Raw genomic sequence first — 12856 nt, 5'->3', positions numbered from 1 at the left:
TATGCTTCTGCCTCATTATTCTGCACTTGAAAATGAAAAATGTTAATCAGTTTTAGATTGGAAACTGGAAATTCTCTGGCATAATTGTGGACAACCAAAAATGATACTTTTTAAATACTTTGGGGAGGGAAGCGATTAGACTGATGGAACAATGACACAGGTGAAATTTTCATTCCTTTTAAGATGTTGATGGGCTTCAGGGTGCCCAAGAATGATACATATGGTCTAAGGTTGCTCAGTTCTACCATTTATAGAGTTCACAATAGTGTTGTTATCAACTACTATTCCCAGTCAGTCTTGTGTTGGACAACAGCAAGCCTCTGAATTCTATAATATCCATCATCAAAGATGGACACATATGGTCCCTTTTCTTAGCACGTTTTATGGTTATGATATCCCAAGAAGCCAATAAAAGAAAAATAGATGTATGTATATGTATGGAGCATTGCCAGTGGCTTTTAGCTGGAAACAGTTTGTATTAGGAAAGTCTTTTATTTGTTTTGCTACAGAAATCCAGCTGGCCTTTTGCTGCAGGCTTGTATGAAAGCCACACTCCTCACCAGTTTGTCTTTAAGCAGGTTATTCTCACAGCTGGACTGCAGCCGTGCACAGGGACAAGCATTTGAAGCTGAGCCAAGCTTAGTCTGTCAATGAGGGTCGGTCAGCCCCACCGGGCGCCTTCAGCTAAGAATGCAAAGCACTCCCGATTGGGACCAAGTAAAGAGTGTGAGCCAGCATCTAAATGTAGCCAGCATCAGATTTCAAAGTTCTCTCTAAGACTACAAAGCAAGATCCAGCTGCTTAGGAAAGGGTGTGTATTTAAACAAGGTGCTATTGAAAAGTTTGATGACAGACCCAAAAAGAAACCCAAACCTTGTCTATAAACCAGGCGTTTCTCAAGAGATATAGGGTAATGGCTTTCAGTTGATTTACGTATATTATGTAGCTGAAGGTCTTTGCAGAAAGGCTGTAATGGGATCTTTTCCAGGCTGTTAAGTTTCTTTCTAGCCGATTGTTAAAAGCTCCAAATATTATAGCTGTCCCCTATGCCCTCCTGTTATAGTTCCAAAGCAGTCTTGCCCTTGTTGTGTCATTGGTAGAAAAAATAAATCCAAAAGAAATGGTTAGTCAACTAAACACTCAAACCATATTGCAGTATCAATATAAAGAAATGCAGTATTGTCACCTGTATTTCTGCCTTAGAAAATTGATACAGCTCTACCATGTACACAAATAAAGTTGGAGATCAGAGAGAACGTGAATCAACTTAAAAAGACAAATCGATAGTAAGAAACTAGTTTAGTTTACTTTATTGTCATTGTACCTCGTACATGGAAATCAAACACCATCCTCTCTAGTCACTGGAGAAAAGGCAATGACGGGGTTTACACCTTGCATGGGGAAACAAACCATAATGATAGCCTTGCATAAAGACTACGGTTGTTTCCCGGTGCACATTAGAGCTGCTGTAACTTCACTGTGGGTTAAGCAAAACTTTTTGTATTGATTCATTTGCTCTGATTTGGCTGGCGAGTTGGCTGAATGACAGCTGCCTCGAAACATCTTTGTTTTCTGTTTTCTGCCCTCCCGCTCCTTCATATTTAGAAAATCAGAATGGAAGACAGCACAGCTGTATTCAGAACATAATTTATTTCCTGAATTTGGAATTTGTTTCCTAAGACAGATTTCAGATCACCCCACCCCAGCCTGTGCCTTTTTACCTCTGAAATTTGAGTAAAGGAACCCCAACAGCTTTCTGGCCTTTTCAAAAACCTAATAATGACAGCTATATTCCTTCTGGAAGCTTCAAATTGGCCAAATAACAGGGAGGGTTAGTTGAATGGTCAGGGCAATATATGCTACCCCACCCTTTTTAAGAGGGTGATCACCCACTCACCCCTTTCCCATTTACTGGGAAGGCTGTCTGGAGAGGCTTTCTTTGTAGCATTTGCATACTGTATCTACAAATACAGCAGACCACAGCATTTGTTTTATGATCCCACAGGGTGCCTCATTGGCTATACAGAAATAAAACGGCTTAAAATATTCTCAAGTGACATGATGGGTTTCTAGGGCACTTTATTTATCAAGTGCTTACAGGCTGTTAGCTTTTCTATATTTTTCCTAGATTAACTTTTGTGTCCAAATTCAGCAAAACCTCTGAAGGGAAACTTAACGCAGGCTTCCCAAAACTCTGAGCAGCAACTCCCTAGTGGTTGCAAAACATTTGTAAACCTAATCAAGCAACGCAGGAAGCAAAGCTTGGACTAAGTACTGCCTGCACTCCTACTACGCTTGGGCAAGCACACAGTGGACTCATAAAGTTAAGGTAAGTGAGTTTAGAGATGACTAAACCCCCCTATCATGTCTTCCCTTCTGTCAAAATAATCCACCAATCCCAGTAACACTGGAGTGGGGCAGATTGTAGAAGTATACAGGTGAGCAAATACCAATATTTTTTGTCTTATTTTCAATATCTAACAATACAAAATGAAGATGATTTTGTTGGGTGGGAAGAGGAAAACTGATGATGACCAATTGTACAATAATGTAGATAAAAGCAAAAGTATAATGAAAATGTTGTCTAATTTAATTGTTAGGTTCTTTCTTTCCCAAACCTGACTGCAATGCAATCAGTCATTTAACTGAGGTTTGCACAAATTCTTTCATCACTTTAGGGGGTGACAAGGGTGCAATTGATTGGAAAACCTCTTGTCAACCTGTATTAATACTTCAAGTGAATGTACCTTTATGAACAAGTCTTGCTCGTTTTAAGCAAGTATTAGAGATAGCACATTTCTCCTTGGTTTTACCTATCCCTCACAAATTATCCCCAATTCCACGATTCATTCTTGTTCTGAGTGAATTTCTCAACAGCTACCGACTTTGGGGCATATACATTACTTTGAGGTGTAAAATCCCCCATTCCAAATCCTGGAACAAAAATTAAACCTGTATAAGTCTTAATACACTCTGAAAAAAATATTTTCTGTTAAACAGACATTGCAGCTTCAGTACAGAGACCTTAACTACAAGTCTTCATATGAATCCACTGCAGTAATTACACAAAGCCATCTGTCATGTTATTCATATGCATTGGATTTACACCTGGGAAGTGATATCAACTGGCAGCAGAATTGCAAATGAGGTGTCTATCTAATGGCTGCAAATTAATTTTCCAGATAGTGATTTTGAACTTTTAAAACCCTGCGCTCTCCTTTTTTTTACATCACTGATTTGTTCTTCCAAAATGTAAGAATATAAGCAAAACTAGACCCACTGCAGCTGTTTCAAGAAGCTGACAGCATTAAACACACATTATTATAAATTCAACCTCTAATATTAGGCCTTGCTGCCATCATGTGGTCATCCAAAATCTTAAAACTGTTTGAGGCCAACTGCTGTTTTCTATCAGGACCAACACTTTATACAAATCAAAGTATCATTTTCAAAATCAAAACAGAAAGATTAATAGAGAAATAATGAGGAACTTTGAAGTTACGAGACATCTTGCATGAAAATTCAAAAGCAACAGCTTACTTTTAAATGACACATACTTTCCTTATCAGTGTTTGGCTATGTCATACTTTCCTTAACCGTGTTTAGCTATATTGGTTTATATATTTGGATTCTTAAATTTAGGATCAAACTTGCCTCACATAAACAAATAAAATTAAAAGAAAAGCCAAGTTTGCATTTTCTATCTATCTATCACAGAGCAAGTTCAAGAAAAGACCAAATACTGGAGCAAAATGGTTGGAGTCGAGGAAAAGAAAAAATTGTTGATGCTTTATAGAAATGAAAGTTAAAGTTTTGTAGGCTAAAGAAAATGAAAGATAATGGACAAATATGATATGAATATAAAGACTATAAAGGGAAAAAGGAGGTGGAAAAGAAGCTAGGTTGTAAATATGTATCTAAATGTGTATCAATGTAAATAGAAATGCATATGTAACCAGCGTTAAATTAACATTCGAAAAAAGGAAATATTAACTGTTATATCTATTTCTATATTATAGTATGTATGGCAAAAATGAATGCCAAGAAAGTAACACTGTGTTCAGTTGTTTTTAATGTTTACTTAATAAAAATTAAAAAGAAAATATCAAATAAAAAACTAAGTTATTCCAGACTCTTGAATGCATAGAAAGCAATATTACGGTTTCTCTTTTTCCTTTCTAATCTCTCACCCAAAAAACATAAATGAAGCAATCAACTTTTATATTTTATATGTACAACTACTAGTAGCCCTACCCACAAGCAAGAACTCAATTTTCCTGAAGGAACCTCAGATTTATAGGTGTAATTAATGTGCTATGATATGCTTACTGGTCTCATTGTAATGTTGAAATATATTCTGAACAAAGAAAGTGAAATTTGCTTCTGAAAAACTCTTCTTGGAATACAATTGTACTCTCAACTGAATGCTGATTTTAGGCAATGTGCTCTCTCTTCTGATTTATACAGTCTTTGTTCTGGATTCCAACATTCCTGAAATGCTATTATGGAATTTTTTGGGGAAGTGCTTTTTCCATTATAAACATCTACTCTCCAAGAATAGGCTGATTGAAAGATAATGTGACTACGACAGCAGATCAACTGCTAGGCATGAAATTTCACCAACAGAGTTTAGAATATGTTAATTTTTGAAAAGTAAAAATAAAAAGTTGTCCTTACATAATGATGCATTTTAAATATAATGGTTATGTTCCCATTAGTTAAATTCCCACAAGTTTCAGATACCTTTTGAATTAAGATCTCTATCCATGAAGAGTCGGAACTCTTCTGCCCTTTGCTTAAAAGCTCTTTTGATTTCTTTACTCAGATAAGAGAGCTGGTACCTCTTCTTTAAGTTAAGTTTATTTAGCAATACAAGGTATATGTACATTTATGAGAATCCCACCTTTGAAACCCATGAAATAGAAGACCTGCACAGGCAGGGAAGGGTTGGAATTGGTGCTGCTCAGTGGCCTTCGGGGCCATCCTGCTTGTCACAATAGTGAAACAGAGGATAAGAAAGAACACACAAGAGGTGAATCAGTTCACATGGCAGAATCTTTGGGAAGAAACTCCACGGTAGCCAACATTAAAACAATCGGGCTCCATAGCCGAACGTCTGTTTAATACCCTCAAAATAATAACGTTGCCAGCCCTCTTTTGTTCTCTCTTCTTCAGTGGCTGGGATGCCCTTCCCTTCTAGACAGACTTCTGTTTCATTACCCTTGTCGATGAAGCTCAATACGATAGTTGCAAAGTGTCCTAAGAGAGCCAAATAAATTTCGCAATCAGTCACATAGCATTATCGTGGGACATCGATGAAAACTAATGACACACTGATTTGGTGACAGTCGTAAAAGTCTACCTCCGAAAAAATTCCTTTAAAAAGCTTGTGAAATGCTTAGACCTTACAGCAGTCAATATTTCATTATGATGAGAGAGATTTCCAGCTGCAGCTGACCTAGGAATGGAACAAGGCATTTATCTAAACCAAGCTCTATGAGGCTGGCACTATTTTGGCTATCTGCATTCAGAATAGCTTTATCTCCATCTCATCATCTCCACTTAGACATCTTTTGCTATATTTGCAGCCAAATAACTTACCCTCTGGCCAGGACTTAAATCTCCATTTCATAGCAATCTGCTTTGCAGAAACCTAAAAAAGAAAGAGAATTTATTTACCAAGGAAATATTCATGTGGATATCCCAAAATGGAGACTTGATCGGAAAGCCGGTGTTACTTAGGTAAAAATCAAATATCTGGTCCTGCTATAGTGCCTCTGAAGTACTTTAATTGCTGGGCGCACGCAGTACTGAAGCAGAGCATTTCTCTTAGAAAGGGAAAAGCATCCCTCTCAAATTGCTCAGCAAAGTAAAGCTGCACCTGATTTGAAACCCCTTGCTTTGCACTCCTTAATAAAAGCACATGCCCCATGACTCCAAGGGTAGGCAAAGATAGTTGGACTCAGAGAAAACCCTGAAAAAAACAGCTACATCAGAATGGCTCTGAGCCATAAATTTTCAGTTAATCCCTTTGAAGACATCAAAATTGGCAATCGACTTCTTTGCAAGCCAGAAAGAAAGCCACTTGGAAAAACCCTTTCTCAGTTTCTCCCGAATGTTCTCTTATTAGTTTCTGCCACCTTCCCTTTCCCCATTTTATCTTCACCTGTACTCTTTTCTTACTCTTTCAATGGAGGCTGACTTCTTCCATTTTTCTCAGGCTTGTTCCCTTTAATTCAGCATAATGTCCCTTTCCAAATACTCCCTATTTCACCTGGGATCCTGCATCTTCTTGTATACACCAGCAACCAAAATGAAGCAGTCCAGCACTGCCCAGATAGGTACTCTTCTTCCCCTCAACTTGAAATCTATTTACCCCTTTCTTTCAAAAACAAAAAAACAAAAAAACAACCCACTTCTCTCTTTGCTTTTTATTCCAAGATAAGTGTGCCCTTCAGTGGGTTCAAGTACTATCTCTTAAACATTGATGAATACCGTTTGTGAATATACTGTTTCATCTTTTAAATCTCTTGTTGCCATTTTTTGCTTTAAAAAGTTTTTCTTCTCTTTTGCTATGACCAGAAGCTTTCAGGCCACATCCTAGTTTTACTTTTTACTCCATTCTGTGCAGTATATACCCCATTAATCTCATCTCAAAATTACTTGTTTCAATTCCCTATCTCTCACAAATATGAATGTATTACATTTCTCACTGATTGTAAAATGTTGTTGATTCCCCTTCCCATTTTCTCCACCTTGCTTCCAGCTAATCTTGTATAGTCCTTTTGTAGGCTGTCAAATACAATATTTGCAATTATGATATGCTGATTATTTCAAAAGGGACACAATGGCTCAGCAATTAAAGCACAGAGTTTGTCAGCTGCTGACAGGCTTGGGTTCAAGATTTGAGTTCCACACAAGTGTGACCTCCCATTACTTTGCTCAGCTCCTGCCCACCTAAGCGTGCAAATGCCAGTAGATTAACAGATGCCATTTTGGTGGGAGGGTATTAGCATTCCATGCTGGCCATATGACCACGAAAAATGTCTTTGGAAAAGGCTGTCTCCCTCATCCAAGAAACAGAGATGAGCACTGTGCCCTAGAGTTAAGACACTCTAAGGCACAGGACAGGGAAATCTTTACCTAATTATTTGACATATGTGCACTAGCCTTTTTTCATACAATTTACAACACTTGGTGAGATCATGTGGTCAAGAAGATCATTGTCCAAAGGAAAGGCACTGTCCAACTTCCAAATAACATGCAAAGTGAACTTACTAGTTCAATGAACTCGCCAGTGACGATCCCATTTAACAGTTGGAACTTTCCTCCTTTATCGGCCTCCACAACAGCAGATGAGTGAGTAAAAGCTTGTACCATCTACAAAAATAAAATCCAGTCTATTATTAGATTTTCTAGCTTCCAGGTAAGGACTCATCTACTGACTCTCACTGATTCCTTTAAAGAAGATTAGAGCAGTTTCATGGATGATGAAATAGTAGCACCTCTCATTTCTCATGGTATTTTCAAATCGGAAAGGATGTTGGAAATCAGGATCTTTTCTTCTTAGACAATGTAACGCTGAGAAGACATAAAGTGGTTGTTTTCCTTGGAATATTCCGAAGGCATTTCTGCTCTATCAAGTTGATCAATGCTCTCCGAGGGTAACAGTAAGTAGGATACCCAAGGAGGGGAAGGAGATTGATGGCAAACCATACTAAAAAGCCTATATATTGGGCAAGAAATGGCACAGAACATCTGTCGGAAGTTCATTATTAACCTACCTCTTGGGTAATGAATACTCTGTAGAGATCCTCTGGGGATGTCAGGAAAATATCCTTCAAATTTATCTTGCAGGTAGGAATCTTAACTCCAACCGATTTAGATGCAGAACTGTTGCCAGCAACTTGTTCATTAATCTAGAACAGTATCACGCACCACACAATTAAAATGCCTCTTAAGTCACTTCTGAGCTACGGTCATCCCAAAATTTCTCCGGATAAAAATAATTGCTGTGTTACTTACAACTGTGGTGGCAGCAAAGACATGAACCTGCAACTAATTTTGCTTCTGTCTGGAACCCACCAGTCCCACATAGAAAGCTATAGACTGTATGATAGCATACAAACCAGCCCACCTTTTGCATTAGCTACGTAATTTGAATAATTAATGTCACAGAATATATAGTATATATATTCCAGAATGCAATCTTTAAAACTCGAGGCAACTTCACAATACACCATTTAATATGTAATGTAAAAAAATCCTGTCTTTTGAGTGCCATTTAAGAATAGGCACCAATTAAAAGAATCCTTTAAAACCATTTTGCTTAGGCTTTCTAAACACCTATGATTTCAAACTGGGTACTCTAAAGCTTACCTTGTGCTTTACTGCTTTAGGCACAGGATGATTCTGTGACTCTGACTGTTCACCATTTAGTGTAGGCAGAATCATGCCTTGGGTAAATTCTGAAAAATATTAAGAACCGACGTTCAGAAAACTACTCTACAAGAACTTAAAAACAAATACACGCAAACCTGATCTCCAAAAAGCCAATTTAGGAATATCTGTAGAGCCACTGGGACTATTACACTGTGTCTAACTGGGATAGGCCACCTTTTGTATCCAGAGATCACAACTTCAATTATTTACTTTTTCAGTTTCTAAAAGCTATAAAGGATACTCTATGAATATAATCTCAAATTCTCTTATGATTTAATATAAAAAACATTTTGTTTCTATATCCATTCTTCTTTTCCTTTTAAAAGCTAACAGTTCAGCATAAAGCCCCTTTTGTGTCAATCTGTACCTGTTTTAAGAGTGCTGATGTAAGTTTCCATAGCGTTGCTGATCTGCTTTGCACCTTCTTGCTTCATCAAGTATAGCAGGTTTGTATCTGGTTCATCTTTTGCAAGACCAACATTGATCTAAGAATAGCAAAAAAAAAAAGATATATTGTCTCAATAGAACATGTCTGCTTTTATCATATATATCATATTATACTCCTTTGTAAAATCATTTTGTCAGAAAATATCAAAATAGTTTATGCTTTTGTATATCGGAAGCAATAAGGATGTGTAAACCATTCCATACATCATGGGTGTCAAACTGGTGGCCCATGAACCGGCCACGCCCACCCCAGCTCTGGAAAGCCAATTGAGTTTGACACCTGTGCCATATAGGAATCACCCTGAGCAAATGATTGCTCCTTTAGGAGGTCTGGGCCCAAACAGAAACTCTGCGTTTTTGAAGTTTTCTTCTGCACAGAATATGAAATGCTTTTGTTCCAGGTATAGTTCAGATCAATGTGTTTTAAGACAGAAGGCATTAAGAACAGAAAAGAGCTAAGTATATTGACAGTGGTAGCTGAAGGAAAGAAAAGCAAAGGAAAGTTTGGGGAGGAGGGATAAACTCTTCTGTGAGTTGCTGAGGGGACAAAGAAGGTGATCCATTGTACAGCCCTGCCCTGTACAACCAGTCTGGAATCCCTCCAGATGTTGTTTTAGCTGAAACCTACAACAAAGTAGGTAACATTCCAAGTTTTGTTTCTGTCAAATTGTGGGCCAATCCAAAACAGTTTGACAAAACTTCCAGAATGCAATGGGTTGTTCCGAGTGCAGAACAAAATATATTTCCTATTTTAAGCACACCTCTTTATGGGGCAATTTATGATATCCCACCCACAGAGAGAGACACACAGAGAGAGAATCAAGCAGAGAAATAAAGGGGAACCACAATCCTCCAAAAACAACAGTAATGAGATCTGTGGTTCCTTTCCAATGAAATAGCTCTGAGAACTATCAGGTTTACCTCAATGTCATCCATGTCATTTTCATCTGAAAGATTGGGAATCTCCACATGACCTTTATATATTACACCTGTTTTTGAGGTGCCTATAAAACAGAAATAGTTTAAATTAAAACCTTGGTTCAATGTCACTTTCCCAACAAATTTTGACAAGTTTTGGCATTCTAGAAATGGAATATAAATGCTTCAATCCCATTTGTATTTCTTTGAAAACACTTCAGAGATTCTGATTTTGTGATATCTAGTATTCAACGTTTGTCTTCTTGTATAACAATAAAATAGTAACTCACCTTTCCAAGACAATTTAATGTTCCATTCATAAAAGAAAATCAGTTTTCCTTTGCGGTTGTTGATAGAGGCTTCCCCATCTAATTTGCTCACTTCTGTCACTTCACAAGTCCCCTCTTCATTCTCAACTCTAACAGTCAGAAAAAGTGTTTTCAGCTTCTCTGAAGACCAGCTAGATGCATCTCTTTCAGTCCTAAGAGCGGAGAAAAATGAAAAAGTGCAATAGCACACACTTTGCACTTATGCTCATATATAATAAAGTCCTTCAAGTGTTTAAACATGCGGTGTTGAGTATTTTACATTGAATTGTACCAAGAGTATGTAATTTGTTCACCTCTGCAAATTTTGCTACTGGTTGACTTACATTATCTTTCTTCCTCAGCTTAATATGAGGCAGGAAAAGATGGAAAAAACAGCTGACAACCTCAATGGTTCTACGCTTGTTTTCCTTGGGACTGATCTGGCAATTAGGTTCAAAAGCTACAGGACCTCTTACTATTTCCTGTGCTATAACTTTATTTAATATAGTTGCTTCAGTCTTTCCTTTTTGTGAGGTATCCTGCAGTCTAATAACCACAATTCCCTCATGATATACTAGTAGTGCTCACATTTCTAGTTATCCAGAGATGGACTATAGTCTGCATTTAATGTGCTAAGCCAACAGGACTGACTGAAGTTCCCAGGGGCAAGAAGCAACCAGCATCTGTAACCATGCTTGCATGGAACCTACCTTGATTTGATAACTATTGCTGTCCCTAAATAGTGTATAACATAATAGTCTCTTTAAATTGCAAAAAGTATTTTTACCCGAGTAATTTAATGCATGTCAACCCTTAAAAAATATGGCACATTTTGTTTTGGGCCAATAGTCAGACAATTATCTGAATCTGCCAACTTATTCAAAATTCATTTTTCACTATATGTTGGAAGTGCTGTAAGTCACAATAAGGGCTTTCCAAAAATTCTGTCTCATAGTACATAATGTTCAAAGATGTGGCTCTCTTCTAATAGCAGGGACATTAAATAAACTGCAGAAACTCTTCTGAAGTTTATTGTATATTGTGAACCAGAAACCAATTCTGTCTTCTCCAAACCAGAAGTAACTGAAAGCCAGAAATAACACAACTTTTGCCTCTTGCTTGCTAAGATGGGAAAAAGCTAGAACTCTTGGTTCACATATTATTATAAGTAAACTTTTTCATAATTTATCCTTTTCCACTAGTAAGAAGAGCTAAATGAGCCAAATTTACATAGTCATTATTTTGATTACAACGTGAGCAGGTAAACATAAAATCTCACTTGAGCTTAACTCCTAGTGACTCATGGACACCTCCAACATTGTTTCCTTGGCAACAATGAGGAATTTGCCAATAACTTTTTCTAGAGTTTATGAGATTTCCTTAGGGACTATCTTTCAAGTATAAATATGGCCTAGCTTTTTCTAAGATCAGTCAGGTTTTGCTTCGTGCTTCTACCTCTTCTAAGAAAAGATCAAAACCTGAATTTCTGACGTGAAAATCAACATGCAAGGCCAACTGATTGTGAATAACTATTCTATATCCATAGAATTTTCAAGCATTTTTATTTTCAGAAATAAAAGAATGTCCTTCTTAAACCAGATCAAAATTAATCCAAGATTCATATAATTCAATATTCTGTCACCAAAAGTAGCTCTTGACAAAACTTACAGTATGATGATAACAGTTGTTCTTTTTGTTACTGGAACCTGGCACATAGACTATAATTGTACAAAGAGGTGCTGCGTAGTTATGGAGATTGTCCAATCAACAATGGATTAATCTGCAATAAAATTAATTTGATTTGTATAACCCAGCAATTTCTGGTCACAGAATATTGTACTAGATGAGTATAATCTAGGAAGGAGATTCTTTTCCTACAAATACATCAACGTGCTAAGGTAGAAAGGCACAAAGTGCCTATCCCCTAATGAACTGCTCTTCTGCTTCTGCAGTAACCAGAATTCTTCATTTTCTACATTTTGTAAGTCATGTCATATTAATATGCTTTCCTTGCTCTCAAACTGCTTCCCTAGATAACCTGAAACTCACGTACTATAGAGAGCATAGTTTCTCTCCATCCATGTAATACAATCTTTCTGGCTAGCAAGTGAGCAAATCTGTCAGAATACAGGATTGTCCTTGATTTGTTGTTAGCTTTGCTGGCTGGGGAATTCGGGGAGTTGAAGTTCGCCAGGCTTAAAGTGGCCAAGGTTGGAGACGCCGGGCACAAGCCCATGCAAATCGTGCCCGTCCTTGGGAAGAAGTCCCCGTGGATCCCGGCCAAGGTCCCTGCGGAAAAAACACCAGGCAGAGAGAGAGACGCCGAGGAATCTTGGGCGAAGCGGCCGGCCGAGCAGAAATGAACGGGGCTGCCCCACAGCGTCCTCTCTCTCTCTCTCTCACACACACCCACCAGTGCCAGTTATTGACGTTGGTTGCATCGGCGCGCTGCTCCACGATCCAGCGCGGGTCCCCTTCTCCCCACTTGGCCATCGGCGCCCCGAAGAAGCAGCTCCCGCCGCGTCCGCTCCCGTCCAAGCCGATCGCTGCCTGCTCCTCCTCTTCGCCTCTCTGGAAGCTACTAGAAGCGCCGGTACCGCGCCGCCTCCCGACTTCCGTCACCGGCCGAGTTTCCTTCCGTCCCTCCTCCTCTCCCCTCCCCTCCCCTCCATAGAAGTGCCATAGAAACGGAGGGGGCGTGGGAGAGAGAGCGGCCGCCGCCTTCTAACTTCCGTCACCGG

The 12856-nt window shown here is 38.4% G+C and overlaps 1 protein-coding gene across 1 annotated transcript; it reads right to left on the bottom strand.

Annotated features, from left to right (window-relative positions):
• Nucleotides 1-4842: 4842 nt before the first annotated feature.
• On the bottom strand, nt 4843-12733 carry AHSA1 (activator of HSP90 ATPase activity 1). Its single transcript, XM_026712457.2, has 9 exons — nt 12529-12733; nt 10098-10288; nt 9811-9893; nt 8810-8927; nt 8380-8468; nt 7785-7919; nt 7279-7380; nt 5602-5653; nt 4843-5259 (listed from the first exon to the last, which is right to left on the bottom strand). Exons 1-9 carry the CDS (start codon nt 12606-12608, stop codon nt 5087-5089), a joined length of 1023 nt encoding a protein of 340 aa, XP_026568242.1. The 5' UTR covers nt 12609-12733; the 3' UTR covers nt 4843-5086.
• Between the last annotated feature and the right edge of the window lie 123 nt (nt 12734-12856).

Source organism: Pseudonaja textilis, chromosome 1 (assembly GCF_049901715.1).
Source record: "Pseudonaja textilis isolate UNSWEBS1 chromosome 1, rPseTex1.2, whole genome shotgun sequence".
Classification (NCBI taxonomy): Eukaryota; Metazoa; Chordata; class Lepidosauria; order Squamata; family Elapidae; genus Pseudonaja; species Pseudonaja textilis.
Note: the sequence above shows the minus strand (reverse complement) of the source record. Positions and strands in the feature narration are given on the sequence as shown.

What these genes read in the sequence shown, in the direction of transcription:
- AHSA1 (XM_026712457.2), bottom strand. Translation starts at nt 12,608, where the DNA reads ATGGCCAAGTGGGGAGAAGGGGACCCGCGCTGGATCGTGGAGCAGCGC. An exon ending in AACGTCAATAACTGGCACTG is followed by an intron (nt 10,289 to 12,528) that starts GTGGGTGTGTGT and finishes CTCCGCTCTTAG; the next exon opens with GACTGAAAGAGATGCATCTA. An exon ending in CTAAAGCAGTAAAGCACAAG is followed by an intron (nt 7,920 to 8,379) that starts GTAAGCTTTAGA and finishes ATACTGTTCTAG; the next exon opens with ATTAATGAACAAGTTGCTGG.